The following is a 20,850-nucleotide window of genomic DNA, read 5'->3' on the forward strand; positions in this document are numbered from 1 at the left end:
CACTTCTGAATCGACTCCCGGGGAGGCAATGTTTTAAGAAGAGAATCATTAAGACGCCAATGACAGCTCCAGAGAGAAGTAGGGAAGGAAGAGAAAGAAATGAGAATAGGACAGTGGTCAGACCAGGAGATATGCTCAAGAGAAGCATCAGAAAGCATGCGCACCATAGGGAGGTTACCAAAGAAGTAATCTATGCATGTGTGCAGTGTATGAGGGTGGGAGTAGAAGCTAAAAGAGCTCTCCATCGGGTGGTTGATCCTCCACAGATCATACAATGAGGAAGTCTGTATTAGCCACTGAAAAATAGAAGCCAAGTGCAATTGGGTGGGGGTGTCTAGGGAAGGTGAAAAAATAAGGTTAAAATCGCCCCCAGTAACCACGCAGAGGAGGGGTACCTATGGAGTCTAGCAAGGACTCTACATAAAAATGGTATTTGCGATGTGTTGGGGGCATAGATATTACAAAGCAGCAGTGGGACCCCACCCAGGACACCCTCTAACATCACATCTAACACCAGCTACTTTCCTATCAGAAACGGCAGAGTAGGCCTGTGGATAGAGATGGTGTAGGAGTTGGATAGATTCATGATGGTCAAAATGTGTCTCCTGAAGGAAAACAACATCAGCCCTCAGCAAGACCAACTTCCGTTGCTATAAACATCTCTTAGTTGGGAAGTTAAGACCCTTAATGTTCAGGGAGACACACTTAACCATGACGGATGTGGAGATGGTGGCGGAGCTAGTGAAGGGGCATACTTACAAGATCCGGCAGATGAACCAGAGGACACCAGTTGGAAGAGCCTGCGAGAACCGAACCCTGGAAGAGACACAAGAGGAAAGCAGAACCTGGGGGGGGGGAGAAACAAGAAGAAGAAGAAAACGGGAACAGAAATGATCCGACAGACCAACATCAAACATACAAGACCGCACAAGACAAAACAAAAACAACACAATGTAAGAAAGTGAACCATTGACCAACTAGTCAATGTGGAGGCCAAAACCACCAGGGTGGACAAGAAACCAAGGCATGGGCAGTCCATTACTATGGCCTCAAGAGGGGAAATGGGAGAACACCAGTCAAGAGTGACCACCAAAGAGACAAGCACACCACTCCGAGGCCATAGCAAAGGAGCATAAATTAGATAATAAACTAGGCTAAAGGAAACTATGGGGGATATTTATCAAAGCTATCTATGTCCCGCATCAATATAGACCAAACTACAGAGGGTTAGGCCGGTCTATTGTGCGCCTAATTTATCAAAAGTCGCACCGCTCTTGATAAATTCTGCGCACAGACTTCGGGATCTACGGTTTAGACTGTATTTAAACCTGCTCCAACATGGTCTGACATTTCGGCGTACTTTCAGCCGATGAGACTTGTCGCTGAAAAGTCGCTTTTGATAAATTCAGCACCAATGCATTTTCCAATGCATTTCCGTCTAAAATAGACTAGCATGCATCATGTTCTAAAAATCCTTTAGAGCAAAAGTCGCAAAAAAGTCGCACATATTTAGACTGCGACTTTCTGTGCGACAAATTTAGACAGGAAAAACCAGTCTAAATCATTTGATAAATATCCCCCTGTAGGTGACCAAAAAATGCAAAAGCATTACAGCAGCAGTAATAAGCATAAACATGGCAACTTCAGCTTCAAACTGCAACTCTAAGCTCAGTTCAGGGGAGACCAAAAATCTAAGAAAGTCTTGAGCAGGAGCAGCATAGAGAAGACACAAGGGTGCAGACAACATCTCAAGGGGGAGCCTGTAAGTGCGCCCCAGGTTCCCGGGGAGGGGACTTCTTCTGTGACCCAGGCCGCAGGGACCGGACAGGCTGCCACACAGGAGGCAAAGGAGGGGAGGCCAGATCCCAATCAACCATCTGAGGCACCGGCAAGTCCAGGCTGGAGCAGAAGGGAGCAAGATCCGAGAGGGTGCGAAGGACCACAGAGCATCCATCCCTGCAGGCATGGAGAGCAAACGGAAAGTTCCATCTATAAGGCACTTGTGAGAGTGAAGTACCGCAAGCCGGAGCTGGAGCATCCGTCGCTTCTGGAGCAGCAGCCAGGACAGATCTTGGAATAGCTGATTGGGGGCCCCATCAAAGGTAAAGTTCCGAAGAGATCTAGCTTTGGTCATGATGGCCTCCTTGACTTGGAAGTCATGTACACAGCATACAACATCTCTAGGGGGGCCAGAATTTGACTTAGGGCGGAGGGCCCTATGGGCTCTGTCCAGTTTGATCTTGTGGGAAGACAGCTCCCCCAAAATAAGGTTGAAGATGGCTTCCAGAGGGACATGGAGGTCCTCTTCGCAAGTAACTTCCAGCAGCCCCCTCACCCTGATGTTGTTACGTCTACCCCTATTGTCCAAATTCTCAACATGGGCATGCAAATCACAGAGAAAGTACGTTTGAGATGAAATAGTAGCATGAAGCTGGGCAATGTATGCCTAGTGGTATCATGAGCATCCTCTAGGCCCTCAACCTGGTCAGAGACATGTTGCAAATCTTGGCGTAGGGATGATATTCCCACCATGCATGTGTCTTTAACTTCCGCAATGAGCGAACGGAAGTCCTCTTTGGTTTGAATTTGGGAGAGGAGCAAACCTAAATTAGGCAGAGCAGGTAAGGACCCAGGGAGGCCGGAGCAGGTGAGGTCAGGGTCCGGCGAGGTAACTCAGGAGAGAGACAGAGTCCCAGGAAAGGGGGGGGGGGGGGGTCAGAGGTCGCACAGGAGGGTCCGTTCCCAGCAGTGAGGTGAGCCCTCTGGAGTGCGAGCGCAGGTTGCGCGCGGGGCCTGTAATGACAGGCGGGCAGGCTGGTGGTATGGCCGGGGGCGGCACAAGGTAGTGGCGGATGCCTCCGTGGGAGAAGTTTGCCAGTCCGGCAGGGGAGGGAGGCTTCCTATGGCGCTTGGAGATCCTCCCCATCACTGGGGTTTTCTCAGCTCATTTGCAGCCACGGGCATCGGCGCCAAGCCACGCTTTAACGCACAGATACCTTTTTAGCGGTGAATGCACATGTGCTCTTGTTTACTTGCTACTATATTGATACTTCATCTAGTACATGTACCCCAAAGGTATTATTGTTTGCTGGACCCATGATCTCTGCTCCCAATACTCACAATAGGTCTATGTCACGGATACTAGCCTATGACCATAGATAGTGTGCTCCCCCCACTTTCCTTTTCTCATATCTCTTAAAGATTTATGTGGGCTCATGTCAGAACTGTGTAATATGTAAGCAAGTGAGCTATTTGAGGTTATTAAATCATTTTTTTTCCTTTTAGGTACCTGTGTGAACTGTGGTACCGACCAGTGGTCCACACAGAGAAGTACCTACTGCTATGATAAAATCATACACTACTTGAGCTGGAGTGACTACATGACCATAATCTTGTTTGTGACAACACTCATGGGACTATTGCTAACAGTTATTGTCATTGTTACCTTCATTGTCCACATATCAAGTCCTGTGGTGAAGGCTGCAGGCGGGAGAATGTGCTTCCTTATGCTTGTATCACTGACTGTAGCCTATCTTAGCATCTTGTCCTATCTTGGCCCACCTAGCACACTCAAGTGCATAATGAGAAATCCTATATACAGCATCGCCCTCACCAACTGCTTTTCCTACATTTCGATTCGGTCTTTTCAAATAGTATGTATATTTAAAATGGCTTCAAAGTTGCCAGCCACCTATGACTACTGGGTAAAAGAGAATGGGCAGTACATCTGTCTGGCCATCCTTTCTGGTGTTCAGGTCCTGTTCTCATGTTTGTGGATTTTTAACAACCCTCCTAAAGCAAACACAAAAGATCTGAGTGCGGATGAGGTTCTCTTGGACTGCAGCCAGTTTGGATCAGTCTACAATATCCTACAGTACAGTTATAATGCTCTTCTTAGTCTTCTATGTTTTACATTTTCTTATATGGGCAAAGAGTTGCCCAAAAACTACAGCGAAGCCAAATGTATCACTGTTGCTATGTTAATTTATTTTGTGGTCTGCATTGCTTTCTTTACTGCCCAGCTCATTGATGTTGGTGAGTATGGCATCCCAATAAACGCAGGTCTGGCTTTAGCTAGCCTTATAGGTATTAAAGGAGGCTATTTCCTTCCAAAATGCTATATCATCTTCTTTAAGCCAAAGTTTAATACCTCAAAGCACTTCCAAACAACCATCCAGTCCTACACCAAAAGAGGGAGCGGGAGCACAAAGTAAGATCTTCACATTCACGATCTTCAAGTAAAATAAGTATTTCCTATTTTGGCAGATATTAAAAAAATATGTTAAAATGCAAAAGTGATGCCTGATTAAGAGGTTGTCCATCTAAATATATACAGAAAAATCTGATTAATAATGCAGGGTGCATTTACAATTGGCATCACCTAAGTGCTTCCAAGTTGTAAGATTTGATCTGAACAGGGTTGCCAACCTGAATGTTTCTTTTTCTGGACAACTTATATAAAAATAGTAATATATCTCAATATACTGATATAAAATCTTTACCAACATTTACATAAAAATCCCAGGCTTTTTCTTTCGAGGACATTGTAAGATAGTATGCCTCTAGCAAACATAAGTTTACCTAAATGGGCACTGTCAGATACAAAAACTTTTTATATTTTGTACATCTTGGAAAAACATTAACCTTTCTAATATACAGTGATCCCTGACCTACAATGGCCCCGGCATATGATAATTTCAACATACGATGGCCTCTCAGAGGCCATCGCATGTTGAAGGCAGCATCAACATACGATGCTTTTGTATGTCGGGGTCATTGCATAAATGGCTATCCGGCAGCGCAGACTACTTCAACTGCCGCCGGATAGCCATTTAAGGTGCCCCGTGTGCTCTGGTGATGGTCACTCACCTGTCCCCGACGTTCCGGATAGTCCTCTACTGGATCCCCTGCATCGCTGTCGCTCTCCGTTGTTCACGTCGCCGCGCACGCCGTCCCGTCATCCAATAGGAGCGGCGTGCGCAGCAACGTGATGACGGCAATAAAGAGCGACAATCGTGGGCAGCAGAGACAGTCCGGAGCAGCGGGAACACCCCGGGGACACGGCGACAGCGATGGAGGGCGACATCCAGGGCAGCGGTGACGGTCCTGATTGGTGGGGAAAGGTGAGGATAACATCCTATACTTTTCATTGCACGGATCCCTCAACATATGATGGTTTCAACAAACGATGGTTCATTTGGCACGAATTACCATCGTATGTTGAGGGACCACTATACTTCATAAGAAAATGTAATTTCCTTTTTATAGAAATCATGGCTTTTATAAATCATGGCTTTGTCCAAGCTGAAGCACAGGCATGTACCAAGTCCAGTATGTGAGGGTGGGCTAGCACTCCTTTGTCCTAACCCACTGGGCTTAGTCCATGCCTGTGCTTCAGCTTGATCAAAGCCATGATTTATAAAAGCCATGATTTCTATAAAAAGGAAATAAAATTTTCTTATGAAGTATATTAGAAAGGTTAATGTTTTGCCAAGATGTACAATATATAAAAGTTTTTGAGTCTGACAGTGTCCATTTAAGTTTTCATCTTAGGGGTTGTGCACACTGAGGAAACTCAGGGAGGGAAATTTCCTTGCTGAATTCCTCTCTAGATCATCCTGTGATCATTCTGGTCCATAGTTAATGGTGCAGAAATTATCTGAATTCGGCACTTATGTCCATGGAAATTTAATGCAGACATAAGTGCCGTCCCATTGACAAATGGGATATTTCCAGTGGATTCCGGTGGAAGATTGAACTGATCGAACACAGAATCCAATTCCTTGTCGAACGTTTTGCTATGGAGCTTCCGACATGGGAACTGAGCAGCTGAATGCGAGGCTGCTGCAAGGCCGAACTTCTTGTGGATATGCAGTGCGGATTCTCTGTAGTGTGAATGGGGTCTTAAAGTGTCCCAATCATTTAAAGAGTACCTCCAATGTTTTATGCACTTTTAGGAAAAATGACTATAGTGCAGTACTGTACACATAGACATCTTTCTAAATTATTTTCATTTGAAATTTGGTGTTGGAATACCTTCACCAAGTGCCTGGTAAATCCCGCATTCTATCGCACATTATGCTGAGGCTTATGTTAGCTACAGGCGCAAAGGAGACAAAGTGTAATGCACAGTTACAAGTAGTGGGGAGCAGAGAATGGGCGCTCGGTGAAGGGATTCTAGCGCCAAATTCAAAATGAAAGTAAATTTAAAAAAAATGCACAGTGCTGAATTGAAGTCATTTTTTATAAAAGTGTCCACACCATAAAAAAAAGACATGTAAAAAAAAATGTTTTACATGTCCCATGTCCCTGCGGATCATTAGAATGAGCAGGAAGAAGCATGTGAGCTTTTCACTTCCCCGCTTGCAGCGAACTCTGTCCAGCTTGACTAGGTGGGCTCTATTAAAGGGGTACTCCACCCCTAGACATCTTATCCCCTATCCAAGGGATAGGAGATAAGATGTCTGATCGCGGGGGTCCCGCCGCTGGGGACCCCCGCAATATAGCATGCGGCACCCACCTGTTTCCGGAAGCGCTGGAGGGTCTGGTTTCCGACCAGCGGAACGGAAGTCCGTGACATCATGACTCCGCCCCCGTGTGACATCACGCCCTGTCCCCTCAATGCACGGGGGCGGAGTCATGACATCAGGGACTACTGTTCCGGTGGTCGGGACCCAGACCCTCCAGCGCTTCCGGAGCAGAAACAGGTGGGTGCCGTATGCTATATTGCGGGGGTCCCCAGCGGTGGGACCAACGTGATCAGACATCTTATGCCCTATCCTTTGGATAGGGGATAAGATGTCTAGGGGTGGAGTACCCCTTTAAGTCAGATTTCTGGGTTTTTCCAAACACCTTTACTGTGCAGTAAAAACATCATCTCACATATTTTCTATGAGTTGATATAAATTCTGCAATACCAAATATGTATATTTTGGGGTTGTTTTATTTTAAGTTTAGTATTTTTGCAAATTTTGTGGAAAAAGGTCATTTTTGTGTTGCTGCTTTCTGAGAATAATTCCTGTTTCTTATTTTTCCATCAATTTTGCTGTATGAAGAATTGCTTTGTACGGAATGAGGTGTAGTTTTTATCAGTACTGTCTTGTGTTATTAATAATTTATTGATTAGCTTTTTTGGGTGGAGGGGATAATGGAAAAAAGCAGTTTTGCTATGTTTTCAAGTTTCTTTTTTGCGCTCAGAAAGCAATTAGAATAAAGTGCTAACCTTATTGCTTAGGTTGTTACAATCGCAGTGATACCATATATGTCTGTATGTGGATTTTTTTGTTTTAACTTTCTTTTTAACTTAAATAAAACAACTTTATGGAAATAAATGGTTTTATTTATTTTTATCACATTACCTCTGGAATGCTGGCTGTAAAATGAGGAGATTGCTGCTATAGGCTGAGCTGATGATGTCATCAGAGTTCATATGCTACAGGCTATGGAATCTGAAAGGGGTCAAACTTATGTTAGGAGCTGCAGTAAATGCCAACGGCCACTGTTACAACATGAACTAAGAATTATACACTATAAATACAAAGCATAGTAACCCATACATTAATAACAAGTAACACAAACTGCTGAAGGCATGACAGTTCCTATTATGTCATATGTCTAAGTGGTGTATCCCAAGTTCCCTTTGTGAACCCCACAAGGTCCTTTTTCAGATAAAGCTGTTTCCTTACTCAAAGTCCATAATAAAAAAAAAACTTCTGATCATCAGGGTCTCTGTGAACAACTGTAAACTTCACTCCTGATGCAGTTCAATGCAATACATATACTTGGAACATTGCTTAGTGAAGTAGAACTTTAGGGCACTTTAGGGCTAGGCACAGGCTTGCCTTGCTTATAGAATAGACTAGTGACAATGCGGCCTATTCGGTACAAGTATGCCTGACATTACCTATACCTAGGCTCACAGAATACAGTCTCCTTAGGAATGTGAATTGTGACAGAGAAGGTGAGCTTATATGTGCTCTTGATTAAGCCAAGGCTCTGAATGAACTAACTTGAGACTAAGGTCTACCTCTTCTTCCAGGCTAGGGGGTTGGAGTTGAGACAACTCTTGCAGCTATTGGCTAGGAGTCTAAGCTGTGACTAGATACTGAATTTTGCAATACACAGAGATACTTTGGCAAGTGCAATGTGAGACAAGTTTTAGCAACACTTAACCCTCTGCACACTGGAGAACTCAGTGTATTCATGTTATGGAAGGAAAATACATAATGCAGAAAACACAGTGATACAGGCCCTCAGCACCTAAAATACATACTTTACTGTCTAGAAAACTTTTTAATACATCAGCCAGTCAACTGAGTTTGTCATAGCAGCTGGCACAGCTGTGCTAGCCCCCGCAAAAGCATTATTGCCTATTACTGCCTGTTAGTGTAAAGACCAGGCCTCTGGCCTTTAGGTAACAGAAGGAGCCCTCTTACTTGTGAAAGTAACACAGCCCTCCGTTCTCCTGCTGCTGTTTCAAGTTATGTAAGTAAATAAAGATTTTCTACTAACGAAAGAAGAAGTTGTCCGGTGAGTGCTTTGTACTTTATATACTACAGTTGGACATACATTCTGTGGTTGATATTGGCCATTGATTCTAAGGGGTTAAAGGGGTAACACAACTCTCTTACGCTAGCACTGTGCAGCCCCTACATATCAGAGATTTGGCTCCATCGGGGTTCATACTGCTGCCAGACAACATCTCCAGCATATTACATGGGAAAGATTCATATTATAAAATAAAATTATATTACAAAAATATATAAGTGTATTATTGTGCTAGATAAAACATTTTCCCCCCTTTAAAAAGCCAAGATCTTGCTGCTGATGGCAAAGGCACAATGGCTGGTCCCTTGCAATCAGAGCAATGTAACAGTATGGTGAAGACTCCTGCATGCCCAGTACTTTTCCCAGCACAGGTTGTTTAGGGGTTAAGTTGTTAGTGATATATAGTACATATATTTTTCTTCATATGTAAACACTGATCTAAGGTTCCCTGTTTGCCTTAGTCTATGAAAATAAACCAGTCAAATAAGCAGGATATCATGCAAAACTAGAATAAGGCTTAAAACGTATGTTTTATACAAATATGGTGCATTTGTGTGCAAAGCAAGACACAATCGACCCTAGTTCAACTGTATAAATGCTCCCGTTCTTCCAATAGAAAGTGTCTGTGAAGACACTTTGACAATAATTTATTACTGGCTTGTCACGTATTATAATTATAATGCTTACCTGGATAGAAGGTATGTTTTGTTTTTGGCTTACATGAATACCTGAGATAAAAAATCTATATTTAGATACATTTCTTTAACATCCAGTTCAACAGTTTAATAATATCATGTAGATCTCCCAAGATCTCCAACAAAAGACACTAAATGATGTCACTCCAGAATAAAGTCGCATATTTTGTGCATTTGTTTGTCTTCAAGATTCTCTGCTTTTACATATACATATTGTATACACTTCCCTATGTCTATCTGTTGGGTCATAGTTTGAAGTGTCCCCATTATTTGAAAAAACTTCAGAAATGTCAAGAGTTTTGATCGGTCGGGAGAACGAGCAGGGAGAATCTCCTTCCTACTTCACTGGACGGCCCCATTATAAGTATGATCGGTGGGGGTCTCCGCACTGAGACCCTGGCTGATCAAAACATTTGACATCTCTATGTGACAAGGACAACATTTTTTTATTTTTTTTAAATGGCAGGGACACTTGAATGTTCATGAATTTTTGTGCAAAAGTTCTGTCTAATACTTAGTGTAAGCAAAAACTAGACTGTTTGTTACATTTGATGAACATTTAAACACTTTTGTTTAAAGGGGTACTCCGCACCCCTAGACATCTTATCCCCTATCCAAAGGATAGGGGATAAGATGTCAGATCGGCGGGGTCCTGCTGCTGGGGGCCCCCGGGATCTCAGCTGCGGGACCCACCTGTACGGCTTCCACCTCACACCAGCAAAGCTGTGCAGGTGGGTCCTGCAGCCGAGATTCCGGGGGTCTCCAGCAGCGGGACCCCGGCGATCTGACATCTTATCCCCTATCCTTTGGATAGGGGATAAGATGTCTAGGGGTGCGGAGTACCCCTTTAACTTTACACCACCTATTCGTTGACTTATTCGCACCAGAATTTTGTATGATAATTTTGACACTATTTGTTGTATCTCAAACAATGCACTTTTTCTTTCAAAGCCACGCCTCTTTCGAATGAAGCCATGCTACCTATTTTGGTGAATATCTATTCTCAAACCTCATAACAAACAGGGTTCAAAACATTTACGCCAGAATTCTGGCACAATTGTGATAGTAAATCTGCCCATTACTTAATTTATGGGCTTAAGTAAAGTTCCCTATAAGATGAGTAGTACATCTGTGATGTCTCAGTACAGGTACACGGTACTCTACTACCTGTAGGCCCTGTAAGGTTGAGTCCCTCAGTGACGTGGGGGCTCCCCATGCAGGGACTCCCCTTGTTCTCTTGTTAATTTAGTAAATGTGGTGTATGTGCCTTTAAGAGCATAGACAGGATCCTTATATCTAGAAAGGATATAGGACCTGTGGAGGACTCAAGGAACCTGTGAGTAAACCTGTCACATGTTATGTTATGCAGTTATAAGATTTGTTGCAACATGTATTCCCAGAGAGCACCAGCTTTAACCTATGACCAACAGCTTGACCAATGGGCTTTGGTCTAGCCTCCACCCACTATAAAAAGGGTGGCCATTTTTAATTAGCTCTCTTTCCTCAGACTCTTCTGAGAGTAACATCCAAGTCTTTGCTGAAGCAGCTACCAGAGGCCTCAGAGACAAGTGTTGAGCATCTGGAGTACCACAAAGCTACAACTCTCCAGTAAGTCTACAAGTCTATGTCTGCTGTCACTGAAGTTAGTCAAGTCCTGCACATAGTACAAGTCAAGTCTAATTACAAGTCAATTCTAATTACAAGTCAAGTTTATTACAATTATTGGTCTAGCAAGCTGCGAGGTCCTCTGGGTACTGGTCACCTCTCTGGGAATTCTGGCCATAGCTGTGAAGATAATTACATCTGTCTTCTATTCAGTAAAGCCTCTGTTTACCCTCAACTGGTTGCAGACTCTTTATCCACTACTAGCCTGTGGGATAGCGGAGAATTGGGGCGTGTGGTGTTCCGGAACCCGAAAACCACACTGGCGTCATGAACACATAGGGGTTAATACAATATGATCCCGCCATTCACCGCAGTGGTGCACCACACATCATAAAAATGGCTTGTGGATACTTATCAGAGATCTCCTTTGAGTAATAGAGAGCAGTCAAAACTGATATTGTTCCTCCACGGCCTTTTGGCTAAGATCAAGTGTAGTATCTGTTTTTATCAGGTAATCCACTGGTAGGAATGGATGGTTGCATGGAGGAGTAGGTGTACCGTGGCTGGCGCCCACCCAGCTCTATGGCTGCCCTGATGTGACCTGTTTCCTACGGGTCTCGCCATGAGGCTGAGAGGGTCTAGAGCTGAGTTACTTTAGTGCCTGGAGGAGTGGTGACCCCGAGGTGCCGAAACTCACTGGGTGTATTGGCTCACTGAGTTGAAGCACTGGTACCATGATCTCTTCACCTTATTGGCACTCACCTCTTGATTCCCAGCCTTCTGGCTAGGATCAGATACATTTTATAGATCCGGACGGATGTTCGGGCAGTGTACCTGCGCACATTCACTTATTTATTTTTTGTTCACTGTGTCACTTTTTGCGTGTTGTGTGTCCACAGGATTGTTAGGATGTGGTAGCCCTTCTGGGTGTCCCTCCTAGCTGTCTAGGGGAGGTGTGTGTTGCCATCAGGTTCCGCACCTCCCTGCAAAAAATCCCGGGTACTCCTGCATGGGCAGGGTACCGACTGTTAATGGCTCTGTGGGCACATACCTTGGCTAACGCCAAGTGGGAGGCCAGGAGCATTTGTGGTCCCTTACTAACTTCGGCGAAAAGGGACATCAAACCTGGAACCTCGCAGGTACCTTTTGGTCCGGATGCGAAGGGTAAGGTTTGTTGGGGGGCCTCTCTCCTGTTGAAGGGCTTGTGATGGACCCCATCCTTTGTGCATGTTTTTTTTTTATTTTTAGTGTAACACGTTTGCACTTTTTCACATGACATGTAAAGGGTTTACCTATCTTGATAAAATGGATGGCCTGTCCTCATGATAGGCAATGAATATTAGATGAACATCATATAACTTACCAGAAATGTTCCAACAACAGAACAAAACTCAGAAAAATCGTGTTTGATGTGAACAAATACTCACTTTTAATTCACTGGAAATGTTTTTATCTTCAATGAGGTTGAGATTATAAAGGACTTCCAGCTCACTGAGAGATCAGGTTACAGCTACAGCACATATAAGTCAATGGAGAGGGAGTGGGAAAGAGGAGGAAGGAGCAGCTGAAGTGAGAGTCAGAGATAGTAGCACACAGAGACATTTCTGCATAGTAACCACTGTATAAAGTACTCTATGCCATTGCTGCTGCTTCTGTGTGAATAAATCAGGACAGCAGAACCACTTCTTTATTAGTGCAGTGTATGGGAGACATCATAGCAACATTATCTCATCAGAGGATTGTGCTTGTCAATGGGGAGCCATTGTTCTCGCACCCTGCGCTGGCTTGGACTTTGCAGCACCAGAAATGTTATTCCTCTGGTTAGGCATGTTTTTAAAAGTAGTCTATTGGCACCTAGCGACATAAGTGACAAAGTGACCAGCTGAAGAGAGAATAAATATCTGGACCTAAAGTAATAGTAGCTTAAGATGGAGTTGCGTAACTACCATGTGGAAATGGAAAGAACAAGAGAGATGGTACCTAGAAATTGGTAGATCTCAGAAGAGCCACTCGAAAGATCCAAATGTATCAATGCAGAACATACTCTATTCAGATGCATACTGTTTAAGGTTTGAGGACCTTCTCTGTCAGATGACCACCAAATGCGTGCTTCATGTATTTCATAATAATCTGTGCATTTCATACCAGCTGAACATTCATGTACTGATTCTATATATATATATATATATATATATATATATATATCTTTGAAGGAGTGCAAAAATCTGTGTTTTCTCTATACTCATAGTCTGTGTATTCCATTACTTCCAGGTCTCCGGTAAAAAACGTCACTCACTCCAAGCCTCACTATTTGACTGCAAATCCTGATTCTCTGGTGTAAAACAAAGACTTTCAATTACTCAAATATTAGGGTCAGTGACAAAGGACTTCAAGGAAAACAAGAGATTATTGACTGTGTCATGTTTCTTCTTATTGTGTTCAGTGTATGGCAGTCAGTGTAGCTGTGTGGAGTGATACGAGTAGAGTGTATACCGTTGTCATCTGTTGTCTCCATCCAACATCTAAGTTATGATCCTCTACTTCATCTTGCAATTAACATTCAATGAGAGGTTTGTGCTTTCGACCTCCGAGCCTATGGCTTACCAAATGTTTAGGAAGCCTGGAGAATTCATGATAGGAGGTTTGTTTCCTTTCCACTCCACAGTTGATGACTTGGAAAACCATTGGAAACCAGAACCTCTGAAGTGTTCAAGGTAAGACTGAAAACAACTCTATTGATCTTTCTATTATTGGTTTCAGAAAGACTAATGTTACAGTCAGTATGTCACTTCTACGTTCGGTGAATAGGGCTTCTTTTTTATCAGATGCATATGAGGGCTCATATTTTTATATTATTTTCAGAAAATCTTGCTTCATGAAATGAACGTGGATTTTTTTCTTACAATGGGAATAAGAATGCCCCTAACAATGTACTCTAAGGAAATAAGGAATTACATAACGGTAGTACCCTTTAAAATAAATACATTTAGCAGGGACTTCAGAATATGAGACAATGGGGTAGATTAAAAAAATTGTGCGTTTCAAAAATACACCTGGAACTTGCTTAAATGGCTTGCACCACATTTTTCTGTGTTTTTTTTTAGCAATGTTTTGGACACTTTTGCGCCTCACTCAACAAGGATGTGGCTTTCCAGAAAAAAGTGTGGTTTTGTGAAGTGCACAAAAATTTTGACTACACAGTCTAAAGATGCGCCTAATTTTAAAACAGCCTAAGCCACTGTGATGAATCAAAGTGTAAAAAGTAATAGATAAAAAAAGGGATACTAACCTACCTTGATCCTCCGCTGTTCCCGTTGCAGCTCTTTTGGTGTCCTTTCTCGCCATTGATATCTTGTCTGGGAAGCAGGGTGATGAGATGTAGCCAGAAAGGTAACTGCAGGGACCAGGGTATCAACAGGCCCATCAACATATAAAAATGTTTAATACTAGAATATCCCTTTAATGTTGGAGCCCTCTCTTTTAGCTAATAAGATTTCAAAAATATATTTCCTAAGCTAGACGAAACGTGTAGCGATTATGTTTTTGGCTAAAACATTTTCTACTGCAGCTTGAATCCTACAGGTTATCTCCAGGCCTTGGCAATGAAATTTGCTTTGGAAGAAATAAACAATAGCACCACCCTACTTCCAGGAGAGACTCTGGGCTATGAAATGTATGACACTTGTCTTAATTCCCTGGCTATTCTACATTCGACACTGCTGTTCTTAGCTAGGAATGGGACAGAAGACGTGGAAGTGAGCTGTAACCTTACAGAGTACAAAACCCGAGTTCTGGCTGTGATCGGACCTTCATCCACTGAGGTGGCTACTGTCTCCATGAAGTTGTTCAGCACTTTTCTAATTCCACAAGTAAGTCTTGAAAGTTAACAGCTATTAGCAGAAAGGTAATGTGTCTTAGCGGGAGAGGAATGTGTCTTCCAGATGACTCTATAATAATAATAATAATATTTATTTATATAGCGTCAACAGATTCCGCAGCACTTTACAATTTTGGGGTACAAATAAAGACAAGTATCAGACATTACAATATTACACACTAAATATTCAAACAGGAGGAGTTAGGGCCCTACTCGCGAGAGCTTACAGACTACGAGGAATGGGGTTGAGACAGAAGGCATAAAGTTCTTTATTTGTACATTTACAGTGGTCCCTCAACATACGATGGTAATTCGTTCCAAACGACCCATCGTTTGTCGAATCCATCGTATGTTGAGGGATCCGTGCAATGTAAAGTATAGGAAGCTGTACTCACCTGTTCCCGCCGCTCCGCACCAGGTCCTCACCACTCCCGCTGCTGTTCCAGGGGCTCCCGATGCTGTCCCGCTGCTCCGGTGTCTTCTTCGCGATCCTCCGGTGTCTTGCGCATCTTCTGCAGGGTCCAGGCCTCGCTTTCTGGTGACGTTATTACGCTGCTGCGCCGGCGCAGCGTGCGTAGTGACGTAATAACGACGCCGGAAAGCAAGGCCTGGACCCTGGAGAAGATGCGCAAGACACCGGAGGATCGCGAAGTGGACCCGGAGCAGCGGGAATAGGTAAGCGAACCTGCCACGGATGCTTAAACTGCTATCCGACAGCAGCTTAAGCATTTTGCGCTGTCGGATAGCAGTTAATGCGATGGCCCCGACATATAAAATCATCGTATATCAATGCTGACATCGACATGTGATGGCCTCTGAGAGGCCATCGTATGTCGATTTTATCATATGTCGGGGCCATCGTAGGTCGGGGGGTTACTGTATTTATATATTTGTCCAGCCATATTTTATGAATAGGGTAGGTCAGATAAAGGTTGGTAAAGCAGTCACTAGCTAATCTCCGAATGTCTAAAGTGCATAGAGAGTAGGGGGAGACTGCTGAATATGGAGCTTTGAACATCTCCAAGAACCAGAGGTCTCAAAAGGGGCAAATTATGCACCATAACTGAGCCTAAAGAAAGGTTAGACAGTCTAAAGGTGCCATGCCATGAGTAAGGGCCTACGGCTGTATAAACATGGCAGAATTATTTTGTTACCTTTATTGTCTACACTTGTTGCTTTCTTATGTAAATATATAATAAAGATGAAGTTTAAACCATTATGGATGCTGAACATTATCCTCCCCTTTTGTGACTGCAAGTCTAAGGCCTTGTCCACACTTCTGGGCCAAGATTCTGTGTGGAGCCGTCTCCACCAAAATCATTAGTGGTAGGACCATATAAAGCAATGTAGTCAGGCGGAACATATTAAGTCTTTGGGTGGATGTCCATTCTGATGGTGTAATACTGCTGCAGAAATATGCTTGTGTAAAACCAGCCTAAGTATTACAAGTAATTCTGGCCCATAATATCTACTTAATTGTACTGTACAATTGTATGCAGTTGATTTTTGTAGACTGGTAACACTCTACTTTACTCCACCTTTATTCACAATAAAATGAGCCATTTTGTGATTTTTCACACAGTATCTGCTTGTTTAATAACAAGCACAATACGTCCGGCAACAGATGGCCCATATAAAACTTCTTTCTTTATTTCCACATTGTTAGAAGGGTCCTCCAATGTTATTCTTACAAGAGGTTATCCTACTGGTTGAATGCCTAGCAGTCAACTGTAACCTTTAGGAAATCTATTAACAAGTCTACAGCTTCCCTGTACCACTCCCATAGGGGAAATTAAAGGGGTTGTCCAGTGAAAGAAAAAAAAACCTGTGTATGCCTTCAAAAAGCCTAAGAAAACAACTTACCGGTACTAAAACAATATTGTAATATAATCTAATTTCTTTAATGCACTAGTCCAGAGATCATTCATATAGCTCCCATCTCCCCTTTCCTCCTGTCAGCATAGGACAAGATGCAGTGAGCTTTTACTGCTCATTAGATTTATGACTCATTAGATAAGGCAGCAGGGAGCCCGTTTGGATGGAAACTAATGTGATTGAGAATGGCTGCCTGATCTAATAAGTCATAACTCTACTAAACAATAATACCAGCCCCTCCCCTTACTTTACATGACTGATCTCTTCTGAGCAGACAGGAGCTTACTGCATTTAGAGCATGTGATGTGACGTCACGGCTTACAAAGGAAAGAGCACAGCTGATATGGAAGATCTCTGCTCTATTGCTAATAACATTATATTAGTAAGTGCTTAAAGGGGTACTCCACTGCTAGACATCTTATCCCCTATCCAAAGGATAGGGATTAAGGGATTAAGATCTCTAAAGGCGGGTTCCAGTTGTCAGTGGTCGTGACATCACGGCCCCATCCATTCATGTCTATGGGAGGGGGAGTGACTACCGACACGCCCCCTCCCATAGACATGAATGGAGGGTGTGTGGCCGGGAAGTTACGATCACGGCCTCCGGCTCCAAGCGTTCTGAACAAAATGCTTAGAACGCTGGAGCATAGGAGTACCCCTTTAATTATCCTTTTTTTTTTCTAGGACAACCCCTTTAAGCTGAAGAAAGGTTTTACACCAAAGACCTACCCTTATCAGTAATAGATATGGTAACAATACTTTTGGTTGGTTATTTGGATTATGCTTATTTTTTCAGATCAGTTATTCTGTGACTGCTGATTTATTTAGTGATAAAAGTATCTACCCAGCCTTCTACAGAACTGTGCCAAGTGATAAAAAGCAAGTGAACGGTATGGTTACACTAATGAAGTTCTTCAAATGGAACTGGATAGCTGTGATAGCCAGTATGGACGATTATGGTGTAACCGCTCTTCGACAGTTCTCTTCTTCTGGAATGGATAGTGGAATCTGCATTGCTTACGAAGGCCTAATTCCAACATACCTCTCCGCTTCCGAGACAAGCACCATCATTGAGGATATTTTACACAAGATTGAACAGACTGATGTCAAAGTAGTACTGGTGTTTGCATCATTGACCCAATCTATAGCACTCTTCCAGGAGGTTATTATGCGCAACATGACAAGGGTTTGGATAGGAAGTGCATCCTGGGTCCTATCACAAAGTATTCTTTCCTTGCCAGGCATTGAATGTGTTGGCACAGTCATTGGGTTCTTTCCAAGTGCACAAACCATTTTGGGATTTGATGGGTTTTTAAGAAATACAATCTCACAGACTTACACAGAAATCAATGCTGGCTTTCAAAGCTTTGCTCTTGAAGCTGATAAAATCCCTATCATTTTGAACCCACTCACAGCTTTGCATGCCCATAGTGTCTACACAGCCATCTATGCAGTGGCCTCTGCCTTACATAGACTTCTTAACTGCACCTCTGCAAAATGCAACAAACAAGACTCTAACATATACGCATGGAAGGTAAGCCATTTTCCATGTACTTTATTGGTGTGTTATATCTTTTGTACCTGACAGTAGCTAAAATACTAATGTGGTGTACTTCATAAAGGAGAATAACTTCCTTATTTTTGTAATAACAGTTGTTGAAGGAGGTAAAAAAGGTGAACTTCTCCATCTTTAACACATTGTTCAGCTTTGACAGTGATGGAAATCCTAATACTGGCTTTGATATAGTTACCCATAGTATGTCTATGATGGGCTTCACCAAAATTGGATCCTACAACAAAGAAATGGATTTGAACAGTTATCTTATTAACTGGGGAACGCCTCAGAATATGGTGAGTTATGGAAATAATAAAAATGTCAGGTCTGGCCAAATGGCTATACATCGTGGGCAATAGTGGGGTTGGTATGAATTTCCAAGTGGCCATGTAAACCTATGCTGTCTTCTAGCCACTTATGGATTAGTTTCATAATTTAAATCAATTGAAATTTATTTTTGTCTCTTCCATCCTTTTTGATCTAAATTTTTTTTCATCTTTTGTGTTGTCCATTTTTTCAATATAAATGGGCTAATAATAAACACAGGTGCAAACACATCCTGAATAAGAACAGTAAGAACAATAATGGTGCAATGATTGGGTTCTCCGGTTTCCTACCTTGATCAAAGAGCATAGAAACTAGTGGAACAGCTTCCGTTTTCATGTAATGGGACCCTAGTTTTCAGGTGTAAAGAGGGATAACCTGATTATATAAAGCAGAAGTCCAAAGCCTTTTTGAGCACCCCGACCAGTCAAATTGCTCTAACACTACTGTTGAAGGGGATGTCTGGTCTATGAAGGGTCACCCTTTACAGTCATTGACAGCCTGAAGTGATCACGGAAGTAAAGACTCCTAGCATTCTAACATACGCAATAAGGGAAAAGTAGGATGAATATGACCTTTTTATTTTTTTTTTATTTTACAAATTCAAAACCATATTTAAATGTTAATGGACGGCTAACCCCAACAGTCAAAAACTCTAGTGCCAGTAAATACCAATTACTTATGGAGAGATCTTTTTGTTTCACAAAGGTTCCAGAGTCTCAGTGTTCAGGAAACTGCTTTCCAGGACAAGTAAAAAGGGTCAAGGGAACTCATTCCTGCTGCTTTGACTGCATCGACTGTCAAGAAGGAATGTTTCAGTCTAGTGAAGGTAAACCCTTTATATTGCATCGGGCCAATATTATCAAGACTATGCTTATACAGTATTGTATTACACCTGAATGGGGGACGTTTTGACTTTTTTGACAGTATATTTTTCTGACTCTTCTTGCAGATGAATATCAATGTCAGCCATGTCCTGAGGGTGAATGGTCTAGTGTTCTGAGCACCAGCTGTAGAAATCCAGTGTACATGTATTTACAGTGGAATGACCTCTCTGTCATATTCCTTCTTCTATTATCATTCATTCTCCTCTGTCTTGTCTTGGGAACCTTTGTCCTCTTCTTCCATCACAGACATAGTCCACTGGTCAGAGCCTCTGGTGGTCACATGTGCTCCTTCGCTCTTGTTTCTTTGTTGGCTGTAACCTTTAGTATTATCACTTTCATTGGTAAACCTGCTGATTTTATGTGCAGGTTGCAGCAACCACTCCAGGCTATGGGATTTACCTGTTGCCTGTCAACATTCTCCATTAAAGCCATCCAAGTCATGTTGGTAACTGATTTTAAGGATGTTCCCAAAAAATATATTCAATGGTCAAAAACCATAGGGACATGGTTCTTCTTGATCTTTAGTATTGTCATCCAGGGCTTGTTTGATACATGGTACATACTCAGTACACCCTCATTGTACCAAAATGAAAAGGTGACTTTCCTCTATAAGTACCTCAAGTGTGAAATAACCAATGTTCTCTGCTTCTTCTTGATGTTTGGATACAATGGAATTCTTGCTCTTATCTCCTTCATGTTGAATTGTGTTGCTCAAGCTCCATCTAGTCAGTACAATCTGGCAAGAGATATCACGTTTTCCACATTGGCATATTTGCTGATATGGATTGTCTATGTTCCTGTCTATGCTGTGGTGACAGATGCGAACCAACTTTTGCTTCAAATGGTCGTGACCCTGGTGAGTGCTTCTGGTATAATGTTGGGCTATTTTGCTCCAAAATGTTATATCCTTCTAAGGAACCCAGAAATGGCATCAGAAGAATATTTCAAAATTTACAACAATTAATGTGTCATTTGCTTGGGAAAATAAATGCATTTCTACCTTAAAATAATATATTTGTCTTATTGTTTTTTTAAAGACAGTTAGCCTTTCTTTGGAAAAAGAAACGAAAGAGAACAAAAACTATAAAAAAAAAAACAATTGGAATAATATAAAAGTATGAGGAAAGCAAGAATGATAGATACTGTAACTATAAGGACATAGTGGAGAGAGCAAACACGTAAGAGGAGTTGTGGTGCCCCTGGTTCTTTTCATTCTCTCTAAGAACATCCACAAAATGTGTCCAGTGCTGGTGGTCACACATAGTATCCCAATCCCATTACCTGGATCTTCTTGTACAAAAAACGGCAAAGTGATACCTGTTGTTGTGTAGACAGCCAATAAGATCTGTTCACACATTAGAAGGACATTCTAAATAACATTGGTGGTCGCTATAACAAATATTTAACAGAAACTTCTGACGACCCCATCTTTTTTGGGCTGGGTTCACGCTACAGAATTTCCATCAGAAATTCCGCTGCATGAAA

At 42.4% G+C, this 20,850-nt stretch overlaps 2 protein-coding genes and 1 pseudogene across 17 annotated transcripts in view; all 3 read left to right on the forward strand.

Annotated features, from left to right (window-relative positions):
- LOC130293498 (taste receptor type 1 member 2-like) overlaps positions 1 to 4,584 on the forward strand; it is a 261,468-nt gene extending 256,884 nt beyond the window's left edge. For all 16 annotated transcript variants that reach the window (XM_056542266.1, XM_056542256.1, XM_056542255.1 and 13 more), the window contains one exon: positions 3,286 to 4,584. In XM_056542266.1, coding sequence (XP_056398241.1) covers positions 3,286 to 4,214 — 929 coding nt within the window. In that variant the 3' untranslated portion in view covers positions 4,215 to 4,584. The remainder of the gene's footprint in view (positions 1 to 3,285) is intronic.
- Positions 4,585 to 11,306: 6,722 nt separating this feature from the next.
- Positions 11,307 to 11,477, forward strand: LOC130294701 (U2 spliceosomal RNA; annotated as a pseudogene).
- Positions 11,478 to 13,376: 1,899 nt separating this feature from the next.
- On the forward strand, positions 13,377 to 20,329 carry LOC130293227 (taste receptor type 1 member 3-like). The gene is made up of 6 exons (XM_056541730.1): positions 13,377 to 13,561; positions 14,416 to 14,716; positions 17,396 to 18,133; positions 18,253 to 18,450; positions 19,187 to 19,307; positions 19,431 to 20,329. The coding sequence occupies exons 1-6, from the start codon at positions 13,377 to 13,379 to the stop codon at positions 20,327 to 20,329; spliced, it is 2,442 nt and encodes an 813-aa protein (XP_056397705.1).
- Positions 20,330 to 20,850: the final 521 nt, after the last annotated feature.

This window comes from Hyla sarda, chromosome 10 (genome assembly GCF_029499605.1).
Source record: "Hyla sarda isolate aHylSar1 chromosome 10, aHylSar1.hap1, whole genome shotgun sequence".
NCBI classification, from domain to species: Eukaryota; Metazoa; Chordata; class Amphibia; order Anura; family Hylidae; genus Hyla; species Hyla sarda.